The sequence below is a fragment of the Balaenoptera ricei genome, chromosome 3 (genome assembly GCF_028023285.1).
Source record: "Balaenoptera ricei isolate mBalRic1 chromosome 3, mBalRic1.hap2, whole genome shotgun sequence".
In the NCBI taxonomy this organism is placed as follows: domain Eukaryota; kingdom Metazoa; phylum Chordata; class Mammalia; order Artiodactyla; family Balaenopteridae; genus Balaenoptera; species Balaenoptera ricei.
In genome coordinates, this window is record NC_082641.1 from 123,906,545 (window position 1) to 123,927,679 (window position 21,135).

Below are 21,135 nucleotides of genomic sequence, written 5' to 3' on the forward strand. Positions count from 1 at the left end.
TAATAGGGCTGGGCTAGCTTCTTTTCCCCTCGAGGGCCTTTGTTAATATGTCACAGTTGCTCTGCCCTCTGCCCTCTACCAACTGGGCAGTGTGACATGCGTCCTCTGCCACGTGGTGATTCCTTCCAGGCCTGCTAAGTGGAAGGCTGATTTTGGATCACTGACAAAAAAAAAAAACCCAACAAGGGTCACAGAGAGAGAGCCTGTGCTCACTAAGAGCTCGACTCTCTGAGTGCTTTGCCGTGATAGAATTTCCCTGCTTCCAAGCACTACTGCTGGTGCCGCCTTCATTGGGGGAACAGCCCCTGGTAGCCTGTGCTTACTTCTCCTGGAAGTCAGAGAGTCATCTGTAATATATGTCAAACCAAAAAGAAACTATGGGGAGGTAATAGGAAGTACTGTTGAAATCAAAGGCCTTAAAACAGTCATAAATCACTTTCAGGACACGTGATAAATGAGGCCGAGTAGAATTCGGTTAATGAACCTCCAGGGCCTTTGGCCAGGTCTATACTGGCAGCTTCAAGGAATAATTTTCCATCTAGAAAGCACACTCTGCAGTCATCTGAACTATTCATGCTGGAAATTTGCTGGTGGAGCTTCATTTTAGGCATGTTGACCCAGCTCTGGGAGTGTCCTGTGTGTACAAGGTAGGATTTTCTTGAGGTTAAGTGGTCACCTGAGCCAGTCCTGAAAGAGGAGTCAAGGGTCTCACTCACCCCTCCCTCCTTTCCAGGCCTGCCTCAAGGGTCATCCAGTGGTCCACACGGTGTGTCTCTGCCAGGCCTCGGGGCCGATTTTGATCTCCCTTTGGTTGCCCCCCCCGCTTAGGATACACAGCCCAGGGCCTTCGCAAGGAGAGGGACCACCTTTGGAAAGTTCCCAGCCACACAGACCTTTCTTACCTGTCTGACCCATTCCACACACATTCAAATTTATCAAAAATGCAGTCATTTTCGTAGAGGGAGCACAGCTTGCTGCGGAGGTAGTCGTGAACCTGGTTGAGGGGGAGGACACATTAAGAGGGTGTTATTATTTTTAAAAATGATTTCTCTGTGTGAAGCTCCTCTTTGGATGTGAGCTGTTAATTCTTTCAGTGTAAATGTGGCTTGAATCAGATGGTCTCAGATCTGAACCCAGGTGTGGCCCTTTTCAGCCTTGGGACATTAAGATGGGTTAGTGAGCTGCTTACATGGCTAGTGTGGATTAAACAAGCTTGCGTACATAGATGGCGGCAGAGAGCAGGGCCCATTAAGTGGGAGATTCCCATTTTCTAAGCTGATTTAGAGGACCCCGTTCATTCCGCCTTTTATTTGACAAATATTTATTGAATGCCTGCTATGTGGTTGGGAGAGAGCTGTGAACAGAATACCTCTGGGGTGCTTTCCTCCTAGTGTTGGGGAAGAGATGGTATAACCAAGTAAATATATAAGATATTTTAGATGGTGATAAAAATATAGAGAAAAAAACATGGAAAAAGGGAGTGGGAGTATTATTTTATACAGGGTGAGTAGTCAAGGGTTCACCTGAGAAGGTGGCATTGGAGCAGAAGCCTGAAGGAAATGAATGCACCTCAGTGGTATCTGGGGGAAAGGCTTTCCAAGCATGGGGAACAGCAAATGCAAAGGCCCAGAGGCAGGAGTCCTGGAGGCAGTGGGGTGGAGGCCTCAGCGTGTGCTCACCAGGTCCCGTAGGCCCCTTACTCTGAGTGATGTGAACAGACTACACAGGAAGGATCCTGAGCCTGCTGTGTCGTGACAGAGTGTAAGCCTGCAGGGCCAAAGGCAGGGAGGCTAGGTAGAACCTGGGTGATTGATAGATGACGGCTTGGACCAGAGCGGGCAGTGGTGGGAGGTGGTCGGATTCTCGACGTGTTTGGAAGGAGAGCTGATGATAGGACTTGGGGATGGATCCACTGTGAAGTGTGGAGAGGAAAACAGGAGTCAAAGAGGGCTCCTGCATCTTTCTCTTGAGCAAGTGGAAAGATGGAGTTGCCATGTTCATTTTTGGGATCTATAATTTGGAGATGTCTATGCAAAGGGAGCTCATCCAGTAGACTCTGATGTGATGTGCATGGCGCAGCCTTGGAGTATGCAGCAGTTTTCTCCTGTTTCTATTTTTCAGTGAAATAAGAAGCAAGGTTATCAGCTGAGAGTGAGGAAGGGGAGGGGGTGCTTGGGAAACAGTGCAGGGTTTCTGGAAGGCGCTGAGGGCCGCTTGAAGTTGTTGGATGTGAATTTTAAATGCATCTGGTCAGCATGGTTGGGTGTTTTTCTCCAGCTGCATTCAGCATCTCAGGTGAAGATGGCAAATAGGCAGAGGATTAGGGCTTGGAGGGTAGTAATCTGGGTGCAATTTTGAATTCTTCCTGAGCTCTGTCATAGGGACTGGTAATTATAACAGGTATACATAATATGCCAGCTTGTTATTATTAGCCAGGCGCTTTAGCCATAGAATCTTATTTCATCTCTAACATCATCTTAGGATATAGGTGTTGTCATTCTCTTCGCTTTAACAGAGGATGAAGTACCGGGTAGGACACCGTTTGTCCGAGATCACACAGGAAAGGAAATGACAGAATGGGAAGTGAACCCGGGATCTGGGTTCTGGAGCACACGCACACTCTTGCCTTCTCTAGCAATCGACCTCCCACTGGCTCTGCCTCATTGGCCTCGCCTTACATGGGGTCTCAGTCCTAGACAGGAGCTGTGATAAGGAACTGAGGTGAGGCCAAGAGGGAGCTAAAATTGGGTGAAGGCAGAGGGACGTTATGAAAAGCACTGTTTGACTTTGTTTCGATGGACAGTGATCGTTCCCTCTCCCTTTTCCTGCAGCCTGGGCCCCTCTCCTCCCTTGACCCCAGAGTTCTGTTGGAGGCTGAGCTCAGAGGCTCAGCTGTGTGCTTAGCACTGGGCAGAGGAATGAGGTCAGATTCATTCCTTGTTCCATTAGATGTTCTGGGTATTTGAAAAGCTCTCTGAGTTATTTGGACAGTGTAAGGATTTCTGAGTCTGCAAATTAATTTCCTCCACCTTTACTCTCTTGTTCCCAAACAAATAGTTCTGGGCCTTGTCAGGGTATTTGCTTCAGTGCTGTAGTGACAAGAGAATCCATCTGCAGCTGGGCTTTTGGCTTTGTTAGGTAATGGTATGTAAGGGCGAGGCTTGTGTCTTGAGCTTGGGAACTCTGCTATAAATTAAATCATTGTCCTTCCCTTCCTCCACCTTTTGTGCATATTGGAAGTGGCTCAGATCTGATCTGGAAGGCGATTTTGTTTGTAGGGCCATTTCTGCTTGTTGAAGATCTCTAGTTATCATTAAGAATCCTTGAGCAAAGCAGAACAGAGTCCTGGGACAAAGAGAGAGCTGATTCCAGGTCTTGACAAACTTTTTCTATCAAGGCCCAGATAGTAAATAATTATACTTTGTGGGCCATATAGCAACCACCCAACTCTACCCTTGTCATGCAAAAGCAGCTATAATACATAAACAAATGAGTGGGAGTTGTGTTCCAATAAAATTTTATTTACAAAGATGATAGGTGGCAGACAGGATTGGCCTCTGAGTCATGGTTTGCCTAAGCCTGGTCTTGACTATAATTCCCCCTCTCCCAAATCAGCACAGAGTATTTCCTTGGAAGAAAGTGATGGTAGAGGTAAGGGCATAAATCGGGGGTCGAACTTTTCTTCTGATGGTTGGAGGACCCTGACCTCAAGAATCCATTTCTTGTCTAGAAAGCAAGCCTGATTCTTGCCTTTTCTTGATTTTATCATTGACTTGCTCCCAAGTTCTGTGTAATAGAGGAAGAAGAGGAGTGGGGCTTCTGAAGGGGAAGGATGTCAAGATGGAATTAGTGCAGTGGGCAATGGGAGCCAAATTTATTATACTCATACTCCAGATCTCCTACTTTTTGGAGGAAAAAGACAGGCAAAATAGATCTTATTTTCAGTCTTATCTCCCCCTACTGCTTCCTTGCATCTGTTACGAAGCACTTTTTTTTTCATTATTTTCCTGAGACTTTTTATTTATTTATTTATTTGATGCACCTTTTTTTTTTTAAGTTTAGCTGATTTAAAATGTGTTAATTTCAGGTGTATAGCAAAGTGATTCCGTTATACACACATATATATAATTTTTTTTCAGATTCTTTTCCCATATAGGTTATTACATGGTATGGAGTAGAGTTCCCTGTGCTATACAGGAGGTCCGTGCTGGTTATCTATCTTATATATAGTACTGTGTGTATATGTCAATCCCAAACTCTCAATCCATCCCTCCCCCACTCCCTCTCCCCCTTAGCAACCACAGGTCTGTTCTCTGGAGTCTGTTTCTGTTTTGTAGATAAGTTCATTTGTGTCATATTTTAGACTCCCCACATAAGTGATATCATATGATATTTGTCTTTCTCTTTCTGACTTACTTCACTTAGTATGATAATCTCTAGGTCCATCCATGTTGCTGCAAATGGCATTATTTCATTCTTTTTTTAGGCTTCTTGATATTCCATTATATATATGTATCACATCTTCTTTATCCATTCATCATCGACAGATGATGGACATTTAGGTCACTTCCATGTCTTGGCTATTGTAAATAGTGCTGTGGTGAACACTGGGGTGCATGTATCTTTTCATATTACGGTTTTCTCTGGATATATTCCCGAGAGTGGGATTGATCGATCATATGGTAACTCTATTTTTAGTTTTTTAAGGAACCTTCAGACTGTTCTCCATAGTGGCTGTACCTGTTTACATTCCTACCAACAGTATGGAGCAGTTCTGGGAAGTTCCTGACTACCTCCAACTGAGGGCCTCTACAGGAAAAGATGATCTATTATACTATGAAGGTATGTTGCACATATATTCTGTTGTAAAAAAAAAAATCTTAGGCAGAGAAGATGGACTTTTTTCCATCAGAGGAGAGAGAGAAAAAGGTAAGATACAGACATGAGAAACAAACATCTAGACAGCAGAGTAAGGGAAAACTTAAGACTCGTGGTCCTATTTGATGCTTCTCTCTTCATGTTGCAAATATTGTTTCTATGCTATGTTCCTATGAGCTTGGGGATGGCCTTCTTGACACTAAGCCGAGTCTCCCAACACAGTGCTTCTCAAATCATGTACTTGTGGGAGCCTGCTATTGTATAGTTGATAGACCACTGTGAGGTCCAGCACGATTAAACTCTGTTGCTTTGTTCTTCTATTTCAGGGGTTGACAAACTTTTCCTGTAAAGGATCAGACAGTAAATATTTTAGGCTTTGTGAGCTATACAGTTTCTGTCATGACGACCCAACTCTGCCGTTGTGGCATGAAAACAGCCATAGATAATAGGTAAATGATCAGGGGTGGCTGTATTTCAATAAAACTGCTTTTACAAAAACAGATGGGGGGCTGGATTTGGCTCCACGGGTCACAGTTTGTCAACCCCTGTTCTATAGGAAAACGTGAACATAGCTCATCATACTTAAGTCTACAGCTTCTTATTCCTAGAAACATGCTTGAGATCAGTTGATGGATGTCTGAAGATAAGATACAAAAGAGTATCACCTGTCTCCCTGCCCAGGGGAGGCAGTAGTAATTGATGATGGAATTCCTTCCCACTGGACCAGTCCTTACAATTTTTTCAACAGTGTTCCAGACACTCACTCACTCAGTTTGATATACTATATTACCATCTGATACGGTATATAAACTTAACTAAATTGCTTTGAAATATGTCATCTAAAATAAGTTAAATAATTTTTGTAATATTTAATTTCAATAATGGGCTATGAGAGCTCTTTCTCAGTGTTCTACAAACATTTCTACGTCTACTACTAGGTAAACATGGTTTGAGAACCATGATCTTAAAATGCTGATGATTTCACGTCACAGCTAGCTAGCTTTGTTCTAAAAGTCTTTCCCTAAAATAGAAGTAGTAATTGCTCTCCCCACTGTGTAGCCTAATCTACTTTTCTCTAAGCATGGCTCTCCAGTGGGCCACACCCCTGTCAATATCACCCCCTCTCAGGTTCTAGTTCCCACTGCCATCTCTTTCGTACTAAGGGATGTAACACCAGATGGTTTGACTGCGCAGCTGGAAGGGGACACTCCTGTTTGCCCTAGCCCTGTGCTGAAGATGAGGGCTGTGAGCGGGAGCCTGAGGGCAGCATGTGGGGGACAATGAGAACGCAAACACACAGGGGTAACCAAACTACCTTGACCACATCTGTGGTCTTGAATTCTGGCCCCCAAACCTTTTTACAGCATCACAGTCAGCCATCAAAGTCCTCAGTGTCCTCAACCTCCTCTCTCAACGTTTCCTGCTTCTCCTGAGGCCACTCACGTGGCGGCTGGACTTCTGCCCTCATGTGCCAAGGTGGGTGGGCTCCGTGCTGCTCAGGACAACCTATTCCTGTCTCGCGTCCTCAGCTCCTTCCAAGTCATGCCATCCAACATGACTTCCTGCTACCCATCCTTCTTGCAGTCATCGACAGTTCTCAGCCCCTCTACCCCATTCCTGGAAGCCACTCTAGCGCCTCAATCTCTCTTCCATCGCCATCCCTGCCATCATTCTTAGCGATTCGAATACTCTGGACTCACTCTTGGTTACTTGGCCTCATCATTTTCAGTGTGTTTTGTCCTTTGCTTTCTGGGTCATATTATGAGCCTTGTCATTACTGTAACTGTATTTGTTGAATAAGTATCACTCTATTGCTACTTCCTATCATTTTAGTTCATGCCCTTTAGTATCTTGATTCTATCAATTCTTCATTCCCCTTCTTACCTACCTTAGATTCAGCCAACCATCATTCCAATCAATCAATCACTCCCTTAATAGATACCTTCAACAAACTTGCTTTTCTCCCTCCTTCCATTGTACTTCCTTGGCAAAACCCCATCACTGGTTAAATCTAACTTTCTGCTCTTCCTTACCTGTACCAAGCAGGTGAATGTGCCTGGGAAAAAACACACAATCACACAGATTAGTCTCACTTTAAATCTATAATATAAACCTCAAGTGGATCCCTGAGCAACCCTACCATACTGCCCTAGTCAATTCACTCTCTTAGATGAGTTTTACACTTTTCCTTCTCACTCAGCTAATGACCTTGCTTCTTCTTTTACTGGAAAATAGAAGCAATAAGAAGAAACCATCTGTATGTTCCCATCACAAAACTGACAAACCTACTGCATCTGTAGCTATTTACTCTTTTCTCTTTCCTTTGATGGATGACTTGCCCACCTCATCTAAGTCCAATTCTGCAATGGAATCTAGTCCCTTGAGAAGTTGACTGCTTCAATTAATTATCTCCCTCTCTATGGGCTTACTCCTATCAGCATAAAACAAGCTGTGATGACTTCCTCAATCCTGCATTCCATTCCAGCTACTACCCCATTTCTCTATTCCTCTTCAGAACAAAATCTCTTTCAAAATTTCACTACAGGGCTTCCCTGGTGGCTCAGTAGTTAAGAATCTGCCTGCCAATGCAGGGGACAGGGGTTCAAGCCCTGGTCCGGGAAGATCCCACATGGCACAGAGCAACTAAGCCCGTGTGCCACAACTACTAAAGCCCGCGTGCCTAGAGCCCATGCTCCGCAACGAGAGAAGCCACTGCAATGAGAAGCCTGTGCACCGCAAAGAAGGGTAGCCCCCCACTTGCTGCAACTAGAGAAAGCCCGCGCAGCAATGAAGACCCAAAGCAGCCAAAAATAAATAAATTAAACAAATAAATTAAAAAAAAATTTCACTACGTTTCCCATCCTCTAGTTACAGTCTCTCTTGAACCCACTCCAATCAGACATTCATTCCTACCACTTCACCTACAACTCTTTCATTAAGGTGCCTGGTAATCTCCATGTTACTAAATCCAATTGGCCATTTCTCAGTCCTTCCTTGACCCAGCAACAGCATTCGGCAGTTGGTGACTTCTTCCTCCTCGAGACAGTTTCTTCACTTGGCTTCCAGGACTCCTCTCAGTTTCCATCCTGCCTCACTGGCACTTTCTCCAGTCTCTCTTGCCAAATCCATTTCCTCTTCCCAGCCTGTAAACACTGGGACCTCAGGGCATGGTTCCTGACCTTTCCTCTAGGCTAGATCTATCCAGACTTACACTGAACTGTCTACCTGCTATTTCTGGATGTTTAACTGGCTCAACATGTCTTTTATTCTTCTGCTTTGTAAGCCTTTGCAGGCAGGGGCTGATCTGGAACCCTTGAAGAAGTGCCCAATCTATGTATTAGTGGGTGGTGGTCTGTACCTGGTAAGTCTCGATGGGGCGGTTTTCCATGTTGAGGTCCCAAACTTTGACCGTCAGATAGTCTCTGGTCATGATATACCTCCCACTGTGGCTGAACTTCACATCCGAAATCGAAGAGATGATTTCAGAGAAAAACGACCTGTTGCTTGGATCTTCCGGCTCTTCAAAAACTGCAGAACAAAAGCAAAACAAAACAAATTTAGTACATCCTTATCAGCTGATGCTAACGTGTTTGGGCCAGCTAGAAAGCCAAAGAAAGTCTAACCTGGAGTAGGGCTGGAATCTGTAGAATATAAGTTGCTAACAGAACTGTCAGCTCCCTGGCAGCAGAACAAGCTGTCACTGGTTCCCCATGGGACTTGTCACATCCACAGATCTGGCACTGACGGTTCACAAGCTCCAGATCTATGTATCTGACTCTTTCACTTTTCCCCATGGTTGCTGGGTATCACTGTGTATACTATAACCTGTAGTCATCTTACACACTTAAAAATTTTGTTTATGCCTGTTTTTGAGATATAATTCACATACCATAAAATTTACTCATCTAAATTTGATAGTTTGGTGGGGTTTTTTTTAGTATAATCACATAATCACGCAACCATAAACAAAGTCTCAATTTAGGACATTTTCATTACCTCATCCCTTGTAAAAAACCCACAACTCCATTCCCATTAGCAGTTACTCCCCATTACCTATTCCTGCAGCCCTAGGCAACCACTAATCTATTTTCTTGTTTTATGAAATTGCCTATTCTAGAAATGTCACACAAATGGAATCATTCTCTCTCTCTCTCTCTCTCTATATATATATTCTTTTTTGGTGACTGGCTTCCTTCCCTTAGTGTAATGTTTTCAAGGTTCATCCATGTGGTGGCATGATTCATTCCTTTTTATGGCTGAATAATATTCCATTGTATGGCTATATTACATTTTGTTTATCCATTCATCAGTTGATGGGCATTTGGGTTGTTTCTACTTTTTGGCTATTATGAATAATGCTGCTATGAATAAACACAAGTTTTTGTGTGGACCTGTGTATACGTATCTCTTGGATCATGGTGCTTAATAGTGGGACTGTGCTGCCAGACTGCCTTGGGCTTAAGGTCAGACTACCATTGACTAGTTGTGTGACCTTGGGCAAGTTACTTAACTTTTCTGTGCCTCAGTTGCATAGGTAAACTCTGGCTACAATGTCTTTTGTGTATATTTTCCATTTGCTCTGGTATCTAGCTGCTTATTATTTCATTCAACAGATTCAGCTGATTTCCACTCACAGGAATAAAAAGCACTTACAGGAATAAAAGACACTGAAGCTTATTGTAAGCTGCCTTAATTCATCTTTCTAACCTTGTTTTTGAACTTCCCTGGTTCAAATTGGATGTGCAAAATACATCTTGATGTTTCCCATTTTTATGCCCTGCCTGATCATTCCTCCTTCATTGTGTCATATTTTGCTTGATTCATATGTCTCATCTTTTACATGTTATTTTAGCCCCAAATGATCTTTTCTTTTCTCTGAAACCCCATCACACTTGGTCTGGCCTGTTCACTTAGCATTTGCTCAGGTACTCTCCCAATGAAAGCATCATTTCTCACATTAGCATTTAACAAACAATCCATGGCTTATCTCAACTAGGAATGTGAGATTCTTGAAGGCAGGATTTTGTTTTTTCTTATCTTTGAACTGAGACTCTTGCACATATGTGTTCAATAAATATTTGTTGCTTGATTGGAACCAAAGCCAGATAAATTAATGAAATCTTTGCCTTCTGGGTGATTAGCATGTATGATGTTGAGCTATACATATCTGCCTACATTTGATTATTTTTGACCTACGATAATGGCAACTGAGTATGGTTCCACTTAATAAGCGTTTCTATTACAATTTTAGGCTGAACCAAACATCTGTCTTCAGGTTACTGAGTAACTCATCCCCCAAGGCTTCCTCTTTCCTGCCCATTCAACACACTCACAGAGTCATTATCAAATTCTATGTAGAAAATCTACAGGCAGAGACAAGATGGTAGAGAAGAAGGATGTGAGCTCACCTGTTCTCACAAAAACACCAAGATCACAACTAACTGCAGAACAATCATCAACCAAAAAATGCTGGAACCTATCAAAAAAGATATCCTACATCTGAAAACAAAGAAGAAGCCACAACAAGACAGCAGGAAGAGCACAACCACGGTAAGATCAAACTCCATACCTGCTGGGTGGGTGACCCACAAACTGGAAAATAATTTTACTATAGAAATTCTGCCACAGGAGTGAAAGTTCTGAGCCCCACATCAACCTCCCCAGCCTGGGGGTCTGGCAACAGGAGGAGAAGCCCCAAAGAATCTGGCTTTGAGGGTCAGCAGGGTTTGACCGCAGGAATTCCACAGGACTGGGGGAAACAGAAACTCTCCTCTTGGAGGGCACAGAAACCCCACTCTTGTGTGCACCAGGACCCAAGGAAAAAAGCAGTGGCTTCATAAAAGCCTAAGCCAGACTTACCTGCTAGTACTGGAGGGTCTCCTGCAGAGGTGGGGGGCAGCTGTGGCTCACTGCAGAGACAAAGACACTGGCAATGGTGGTTCTGGGGAGTACTCATCGGTGTGAGCCCTCCCAGAGGCCACCATTTTCTCACCAAGACCTGGCCCCACCCAACAGCCTGTAGGCTCCAGTGCTGGGATGCCTCATGCCAAGCAACCAACAGGGCAGGAACACAGCCACACCCATCAGCAGACAGGCAGCTTAAAGTCTTCCTGAGCACACAGCTGCTTGCTAAACACACCCCCTGACATGGCTCTGCCCACCAGAGGGACCTGCACCAGGAAACCTGCACAAGCCTCTTAGACAGCCTCATCCACCATGGGGCAGACAGCAGAAGCAATAAGAACCACAGCCCTGCAGCCTGCGGAAAAGAAACTGCAATCACAGAAAGTTAGACAAAGTGAGACAGCAGAGGATTACGTTCCAGACGAAGGACCAAGATAAAAACCTACAAGAACAACTAAATGAAGTGGAAATGGACAACTTACCTGGAAAAGACTTTAGAGCAATGATAGTAAAGATGATCCAAGATTTCAGAAAAAGAATGGGGGCACATGTCGAAAAGATACAAGAGATGTTTGTTTAACAAAGACCTAGGAGAACTAAAGAACAAGCAAACAGAGATGAACAATACAATAACTGAAATAAAAAATACACTAGAAGGAAGGAATAGCAGAATAAGTGAGGCAGAAGAATGGATAAGTGAGCTGGAAGACAGAATGGTGGAAATCACTGGCATAGGAGAGAATAAAGAAAAAAGAATGAAAAGAAATAAAGACAGTCTGAGAGACCTCTGGGACAACATTAAACACCCCAACATTCACATTATAGGGGGTCCCAGAAGGAAAAGAGAGAGAGAAAGGACCTGAGAAAATATTTGAAGAGATAATAGCTGAAAACTTCCCTAACATGGGGAAGGAAACAGTCACGCAAGTCCAGGAAGCACAGAGAATCCCAGGCAGGATAAACCCAAGGAAGAACAAGCCCGAGGCACATAGTAATCAAACTGACAAAAATTAAAGACAAAGAAAAAATATTAAAAGCAACAAATAACATACAAGGGAACTCCCATAAGGTTATCAGCTGACTTCTCAGCAGAAACTCTTCAGGCCACAAGGGAGTGGCACGATATATTTAAAGTGATGAAAGGGAAGAACCTACAACCGAGAATACTCTACCCAGCAAGGCTTTCATCCAGATTCGACAGAGAAATCAAAAGCTTTACAGACAAGCAAAAGCTAAGAGAATTCAGCACCACCAGACTAGCTTTGCAACAAATGCTAACGGAACTTCTCTAGGTAGAAGAGAAAAGGCCACAAGTAGAAACAAGAAAATTACAAATGGAAAAGCTCACTGGTTAAGGTAGGAAATCATCCACACACAAATGTGATATCAAAACCAGCAATCATGAGAAGAGGAGAGTACAAATGCAGGATATTGGAAATGCATTTGAAATTAAAAGACCAGCATCTTAAAACAATCTTGTTTAAATATAGACTGCTATATCAAAACCTTATGGTAACTACAAACCAAAAATCTACAATAGATACACACACAAAAAAGAAAAAAGGAATCCAAGCACAACACTAAAGTTAGTCATCAAATCACAAGAGAAGATTCTCACAGTGGCGGCGTCCTTGGCCACATTGTGCACTAGGTCGGGTGGCCTCCTGAAGGCACTGTGCAGCGACTCCGACGTCAAGCTGAGCCAGTACTGGGACCAGCACTTCCAGGGTGACAGTGAAGAACAGGAAAAATTAATTACTGAAGGAAAGCTGTACACCGTATGTTGGAAATCTTTCCTCTTATACAACTGAAGAACAAATCTATGAACTCTTCAGCAAAAGTGGTGACATAAAGAAAATCATCATGGGCCTGGATAAAATGAAGAAAACAGCACGTGGGTTCTCCTTTGTGGAACACTATTCAAGAGCAGATACAGAAAATGCCATGTGGTACATAAATGGAACGCGTCCGGATGACCGGATCATTCGCACAGACTGGGACGCAGGCTTTAAGGAGGGCAGGCAGTATGGCCGTGGGCGTTCTGGAGGCCATGTACGAGATGAGTATCGTCAGGACTAGGATGCTGGGAGAGGAGGCTATGGAAAACTGGCCCAAACCCTGTGAGTGGTGAGAGCCGCATCATGAAAAACTCACTCCTTTGGCCTATTGAATTTGACGTGCGTTACCCAAGGTCTGCAAACCTGCCCATTTTTACCAAGCTTTAATCAATGTCTCTACTGAGCTGGAAGCCTCTTCATGGTTTCCCACTTAAAAATTATTAAAGGACAGAATCCAAAAGAATGCCGTTAATTCTATAGTCTTAGCATCTTGGTCGTGTGTCAGATTACCAGAATGATTTCTGTTACCAGGTCAAAAATTGTGTTCCTTAGCAACAGACTTCATGTATAATGTTGATCAGCAAAAACACACTTCTTTTAGGAAGATTTGAAAAAAAAAATTTTAAAGTGTTTACCATGTTTGCATCTAAGTAGGTTCATGGTCTACCTTGGGGCCTGGAATTACTATTTTAAAAATTTTAAGTTTGCATGAGATAGAGTTTAATAAGTGGAGTTTTGCTATGTAATGTAGCTTTACTCTAAATTAGGGATAGATGTTTGATAACTGATTGTTTTTCTATGTTGAATTTTAATCTCTAAAGGCAAACTTAAAGAGTCAAGGGAACTTCTTAAATAGTTGGTAAGCATTAGACAGTCGCAGGGGACACCACCTCTTATGTGCTTTATATATCAGGAAATTAGGTCAGGACTTGAAGGGTATTTACTAAACACATTTTTCAAAATATGTGTTTTAGCTAACGCTAAAAAGACCAAGGGTCTGTATTACAGGGAACCTCAACTACTCTAAGGGCAAGGGGGGGACGCTGTCAGTAGGAAATGGGGAGGAAGTATCAGGAGATGTGAGTTAAATTGCCTTGACATGATAAGGTTGCTGTGAGAGCCATCAGATCTATTTTTTTTCATTTTCAAACTGATCTTGGGAATTGAGTGGGGTTTTTTTTGTTTGTTTTGTTTTGTTTTTAAAAAAAGAGCTTAAAGATCAAGAGAATGCTTAACAAAAACAAAATCAGAAATGCTTCCCTCAGGAAATGTTTTGGCTCCTTCTCATACTGAAGTCTGTCTTGTTTTTTCCCTAACTGTGTTAAGTTTCAGAGCCTGGATAGTGAGCTGGTGGTCTCTACAGAGAAGGGAGTCTGGAGGATTTATTTTGCATTTGTAAGGCAAGAGAGAATTTCTCTAATATTATGTGAACTATTGCTTATTTTAAACTGGTAGTATAGTATAATTTTCCCTGATGTAAGTGATATTTTTTCCTCTAGCAACAAAGTATCCCTTAATTTCCAGTAGTTTGTGAAGTTGGGGCTGAAGTATCTCAATGTGAACATCTTTCATGTTACAGTAAGTGTATGTTTTCTCAAATTTAAACTAGCTATTTGAACTTTAAAAGATATCTCTAAATTAGCTGTAACTATTTAGGAAAACATTTGCAGATATCTAATTTAATGAGGACATACAATTCATTATTAATAAAATCTTTTTACACTGTAGTTTGAATTAATGTATTTTATATTTTGCAGTAAAATGTAATTCAGATTTCTATAGGCCTTAAAACCACAGACAGTGGTTCCTATTTGAACTGTCTTCTGTAACAGATTTCAATAAAATTGGACCAACTTATAAAAAAAAAAAAACCCCAGAGAAAGAACAAAAGAGGAAGGGGAGAAAAAAAGACCTACATAAACAAATCCCAAACAATTAACAAAATGGCAATAAGAACATACATATTGATAATTACCTAACATGTAAATGGATTAAGTGCCCCAACCAAAAGACATGGACTGGCTGAATGGATACAAAAACAAGACCCATATATATGCTGTCTACAAGAGACCCACTTCAGACCTAGGGACTCATACAGACTGAAAGTGAGGGGATGGAAAAAGATATTCCATGCAAATGGAAATCAAAAGAAAGCTGGAGTAGCAATACTCATATCAGATAAAATAGACTTTAAAATAAAGACTGTTACAAGAGACAAAGAAGGACACTACATGATGATCAAGGGATCAATCCAAGAAGAAGATATAACAATTATAAATACATATGCACCCACCATAGGATCACCTCAGTACATAAGGCAAATGCTAACAGCTATAAAAGAGGAAATTGACAGTAACACAATAATAGTGGGGGACTTTAACACCTCACTTATACCAATGGACAGATCATCCAAACAGAAAATTAATAAGGAAACACAAGCTTTAAATGACACAATAGACCAGATAGATTTAACTGATATTTTTAGGACATTCCATCCAAAAACAGCAGATTACACTTTCTTCTCAAGTGCGCACGGAACATTCTCCAGGATAGATCACATCTTGGGTCACAAATCAAGCCTCAGTAAATTTAAGAAAATTGAAATCATGTCAAGCATCTTTTTTGACCACAACACTATGAGTCTAGAAATCAATTATAAGAAAAAAAAACTGTAAAAATCACAAACACATGGGGACTAAACAATATGCTACTTACAACCAATAGATCACTGAAGAAATCAAAGAAGAAATAAAAAATACCTAGAGACAAATGAAAGCACAATGATCCAAAACCCATGGGATGCAGTAAAAGCAGTTCTAAGAGGGAAGTTTATAGCAATACAATCTTACCTCAGGAAACAAGAAAAATCTCAACTAAACAACCTAAACTTACACCTAAAGGGACTGGAGAAAGAAGAACAAACAAAACCCAAAGTTAGCAGAAGGAAAGAAATCATAAAGATCAGAGCAGAAATAAATGAAAAAGAAACAAAGAAAACAATAGCAAAGATCAATAAAACTAAAAGCTGGTGCTCTGAGAAGATAAACAAAATTGATAAACCTTTAGCCAGATTCATCAAGAAAAAAAGGGAGAGGGCTCAAATCAATAAAGTTAGAAATGAAAAAGGAGAAGTTACAATGGATACCGCAGAAATACAAAGCATCATAAGAGACTCTATGCCAATAAAATGGGCAACCTAGAAGAAATGGACAAATTCTTAGAAAGGTACAATCTCCCAAGACTGGACCAGGAAGAAATAGAAAATATGAATAGATCAGTCACAAGTAATGAAATTGAACCTGTGATTTAAAAACTTCCAACAAAGTCCAGGACCAGATGGCTTCACAGGAAAATTCCATACAGGAAAATTCCATCAAACATTTAGAGAAGAGTTAACACCTATCCTTCTGAAACTCTTCCAAAAAATTGCAGAGGAAGGAACACTCCCAAGCTCATTCTATGAGGCCACCATCACCCTGATACCAAAACCAGACAAAGATACCACAAAAAAGTGCTGTTTACAATAATCAAGACATGGAAGCAGCCTAAATGTCCATCATCTGTCGATGATGAATGGATAAAGAAGATGTAGTACATATATATAATGGAGTATCAATAAGCCTAAAAAAGAATGAAATAATGCCATTTGCAGCAACATGGATGGACCTAGAGATTATCATGCTAAGTGGAGTCAGTCAGAGAAAAACAAATATCATAGGATATCACTTATATGTGGAATCTAAAATATGATACAAATGAACTTATTTATAAAAGAGATACAGACTCACAGACATAGAAAACAAACTTATGGTTACCAAAGGGGAAAGGAAGGGGAAGGATAAATTGAGAGTTTGGGATCAACATATACACTCTACTATATTTAAAATAGATAACCAACAAGGACCTACTGGGTAACACAGGGAACTCTGCTCAATATTATGTAATAACCTAAATGGGAAAAGAATTTGAAAAAGAATAGATACATGTATATGTATAACAATCACTTTGCTGTACACGTGAAACTAACACAACATTGTTAATCAACTATACCTCAATATAAAATAAAAAATTTTTAAAAACCCAAATTCTTTGTGGAAAATCTAATATAATCTAATATAATGAGTTGTCTTTCAAACCTTGCTGAATTAAACCATAAGTCAAACCAAAATACTAATTTTCACAGAACCATTTAAAAGAACAACAAAAAAACTGATCAATCAGAATTGAACTTGAGAAGTAAAAAACCTATTGAAACAGAAAAACATGAAGTCAATACAGTCTCTGACCCCTTGTCTCAGTCTGTGCCCGTTTCCCTTGGACTTCGATGAAGCACTAATGAAGGCCCCTGGGCTCTGATTGGTATCCTCAGAATTGAGAACTAGATTTTCACCTTAGTTTCTATTCAACGTAATCTCATTAGGACTGGGGACTTAGAAACTCCACGCATGCCCCAAACAAACATCCCCATAGAGAGAGGAATGGGGGCCCTGAGGCTTGGTCACCCCCTACCCAGTGCATCTGCAAGGCCGGCTTGAGGCAGTAAGTGGGAAGGGCTCTGGAAACTACACTCTGGAGGCAGTCAATTCCTGCCTCTGTCATTTACCAGCTGTCCACATTTTATTTACTACTCTGAGATTCCATTTTCCCAGCTGCAGAGTGGACATGCATGTTGCTTGGCACATAGCAGGTCCTCAATAAATGTCAGTCGCTATTTTTATCATGAAAAGCATGCATTGGTTCCGTATTAGCCAATCATATTTCATTTACTAAGATTCTTGGTGGGGAGGGATAAATTAGGAGTTTGGGATTAGCAGATACAAACTATATAAAAGATAAATGACAAGGTCCTACTGTATAGCACAGGGAACTATATTCAATATCCTGGAATAAACTATCATGGAAAAGAATATGAAAAATATATATATGTAATATATATATGTAATATATGAATCACTTTGCCGTACACCTGAAACTAACACAACATTGTAAATTAACTATACTTCAATTAAAAGACTGTAGAATTTGGGACTGAGGACTACAGAACCTGGGGATATTTAAATGAAGTAAAGAATATTTACAAGGTTATACCTAGGACTCTGTTCTCCAAATGTTTGGCATACCAGCAGGCCAGTGCAGCAACATTGTAAAGCCTTAGAGTGACAGGCCCAGAAAATGGAGGTGAAATGAAAGAAAATTTTTAATCAAGCCATGCATCGCTAATTATTTATGTAGAATGTAAAGGCCAGGATATAGATAACATACCCACCAGCACAGCACTTTGTAATTCATTACATGTTTATGCTTATCCAATTCTCAATATCAACTCCATGAATTCCTTTCATTCATTCAGCAACAATATTTAATGGTGTGAATAATTACTGTTTATGGGAAGCTTATTATGTTCCAGGCCCTATGCTTTGCATATTTTATCTCATTTAATCCTTACAACAATCCTATGAAGTGGGAACCATGATTTCTTATTTTATAGATGTGGAAAACTAAGGTACAGAGAGGGTTTGCAACCTGTCCAAGGACAACACAGCAAGATCAAGTAGCTCAACCGAGGAAGAGCTGAATTTTGAACTTGGGTCTATCTAACTTCAAAGTCTCTGTTCTTAATCATGATGCAATTCTGCCTTGTACCATCTACAAGACCTTATTTCAGGAGCTGTAAGAAAACACCAGGGTAGAATCTACATAGCATCATGGAACTATAAAGCTGGAAGGCTCTTTCTTTTTCCTAGTTATTGCACTAAGTATTTTTTATTGTGCATTAATTAGATGAAAGTTAGTGGAAGTGCTCTTAAGGCTCTTAGTCCTGCTCTAGCCTGTTTACACAGCCCAAGTCCTTAAGAGAATGAATCCATTTCAAACACTTAAGAGCACAGCTTCTGTACCAAGGGCTCATGAGTTCAAGCCTTACCCCATCATTAGCAAGTGTAGGTTGGGGCCCCCAGGACTTTGAATGACCCTATCAACACACCACAAGAAGCCCAGGCCATCAGGTCATCTCTCACCCCTGGATTCTAATCCCTGTGGCCTGTCTGCAATGAGTCAGCCTTTCTTCCCTCTGTCCCTCTGTCCCTCTCCCCCAGTTTATGTGCACTGTCATTTAATATGTATTATTTGTCTTTCCTAATAGAATACAAGCTCTATGAGGGTAGGGGTTTTTGTCTGTTTTGTTCTGCTGTCTCTCCTGGAACATAGGAGGTGCTCAGTAAATATGTTAAATGAATGAATACTGAGAATCCATTTAAATTTTTAAATGAAGATTATACCTACCTATTAGGTTCCTTTCATGATCTGTTTAACTATCTAAGCGATACTCTACTCACCTCAAATTTGTTTAAGTCCTTGAAAAGTGTGAAAATAATACAAGTCATCTGTAATTCAAGGTTTTCACCAATTCAGGCTGAGCAATCATTTATCAGCTATTTAAGTGTCTCTTATGTGCATGCACACACATGCACTACACTTTGTACGTCACCTAGAACATGAAAAGTATTTGTCGGGTGATACATGCCAGGTCCCATGCTATATGCCAAGGACACGAGGAACAACACAGACCCCGTCCTACCCTCATGGAACTCACAGGCTACAGGAAGAGACAAACATTAAACAATTACACAATTCTCATTGCAGATGTGAAAAGGTGAGATTTTGCTGCTTTCCCAGAGGGGAATAAGGGTGCTGGGGAACCAGCTAGTGGAATGCAAATAGAACGTCACTGTGTTCCGTGTAATTTACTGAATAGGTGGTACAATAGTATCCAGTGCTTGAGTGACACATCTTGAGACAAATCAGAACTGGTATTTCTCCTAAAGACCCTTGACTTGGCATTAGAAATCCTGCTGATCTGCAGTTTTCTACCAGTTTCTAGAAAATAAAGACATCAAGAGAAGAAATGAAGAGAACCATGGTAGAGAGAGGAAGCAGCCTTGAAGAGAATCCTAATAGCACAGACTTACTCATGGGGGATGTGTCAGATTCACCAACAGGGAGCTTGTGTCTTGGAGACCCCAGTAACAACGTTAACAGTGATGATCATGACATCTGCTACCCTTTCTTGGTCCTCCTGCTTTGCATAAATTATCCCATTGAATGCTCAAATTTATGAGGAAGGTACTCTCACTGTCCTTATTTATAGATGAGACAGACCAGGAGAGGTGGAGTAGCTTGCCCAGGATCATGCAGGTAGTGAATAGTAGAGGTGGGCTTTCTACTGACCACCTGTCTGCCTGTTACCCTGCCTCCACAACCTGCCTTTCCTTGCTCTGTCAGTATCATTTCTGTTTAAACAATCAAGTCAAAGTGGGCTCCCTCATCTTTTAGATATACCTGTGCATTCCCACTTCTATGCCTCTGCTCCTTCTTTACCTCTTCCTGTGCCCATCAAGGGATACTGGAAAGAACATCAGACTGGGAGTCAGGGGTGCTGGGTTGGAGTCTAGGCTAAACACAAATGAGCCAGCTCTTAGTAACACCTACTATCTGTTGAGCACTTGCGCCGTGTGCTTTACATGTATTAACTCATTTGATATTCACAGATACTCTTTTCCTCTTCCACAAATCAGTACAATCAGTCAACTCAGGCACTGAGGTTCTATAGCTATTAGGACGCACAGTCAGGATTTGAACTCAGTCTGCTTCTAGCCTATGCTCTTAACCTCTGCCCTCCTGCCTCTCATTTGAATGACTGGGCAACCATCAACTCTCTGGCCCTGTTTCCTTGTCTATAATATGAAGGAGGTAGGATTGCCAACCAGGTCCCTCCCAGCTCTTAGATAATAAGAGATCTACGAATCCCACTGGTCTTGTATTTCAACTACAAGTTTAAAAAAAAAAAATTGTCAGTTTTTTATTAATGATATACTCTACCAGGGAAACTAGACACAACTAACTTCACAGAGAATAAAACAGCAAGTAAAGACGGATAATGGACACATCACACACACATTTTAAAACAAGTGTTTCATAATTTCAACAAATAAAATGCCCAATTAAGAATTTTCACAGATAATTAGAAAATATATTAAAAAGAACCAAACGGAAATAATAATGAAACAAGGGCAATTAGGACACAATAAATGCATTTAGCAACTAAAGAGAGAATGAGTGAACTAGAATATGTGGAGAATGTATCTCCCTCAAAAGAACAGACTAAAGAATAGAAAGTATAAAAAGATTTCAGAGACACAGGGAATATATTGATAAAGGTTAATTATACATATAATTGGAGCTACCAAATGCAAGAAAAAAGAGAAAAGAATAGAAAGTATATTTCAAAAAAAAAGGGATAATTTTCAAAACTAATGAGTTATCTGGACACTATTTTAAAAGCACTACAATCTCCAAGCAGAAACACACAAACACACACGGTACATCATAGTACAACTGCTAAAAAGCAATGTCAGCTTCCTCTACTAATGCTCATTACTCTAGGCTAGCCTTCCCACAGTGACTTCAGCAGAACACTCAGGAATACGTCAGGGATTCCAGATTCTGAGGTCAACTG

The 21,135-nt window shown here is 41.0% G+C and overlaps 2 protein-coding genes across 8 annotated transcripts in view; one reads left to right on the forward strand and one right to left on the reverse strand.

Moving 5' to 3' along the window:
- PPP2R2B (protein phosphatase 2 regulatory subunit Bbeta) overlaps window positions 1-21,135 on the reverse strand; it is a 686,797-nt gene that overhangs the window by 2,457 nt on the left and 663,205 nt on the right. For all 7 annotated transcript variants that reach the window (XM_059917415.1, XM_059917410.1, XM_059917413.1 and 4 more), the window contains 2 exons: window positions 8,237-8,406; window positions 903-994 (listed from right to left, as the gene is read on the reverse strand). In XM_059917415.1, coding sequence (XP_059773398.1) covers window positions 903-994; window positions 8,237-8,406 — 262 coding nt within the window. The remainder of the gene's footprint in view (window positions 1-902; window positions 995-8,236; window positions 8,407-21,135) is intronic.
- On the forward strand, window positions 12,588-12,861 carry LOC132362616 (nuclear cap-binding protein subunit 2-like). Its single transcript, XM_059917423.1, has one exon. It carries the CDS (start codon window positions 12,646-12,648, stop codon window positions 12,859-12,861), a length of 216 nt encoding a protein of 71 aa, XP_059773406.1. The 5' UTR covers window positions 12,588-12,645.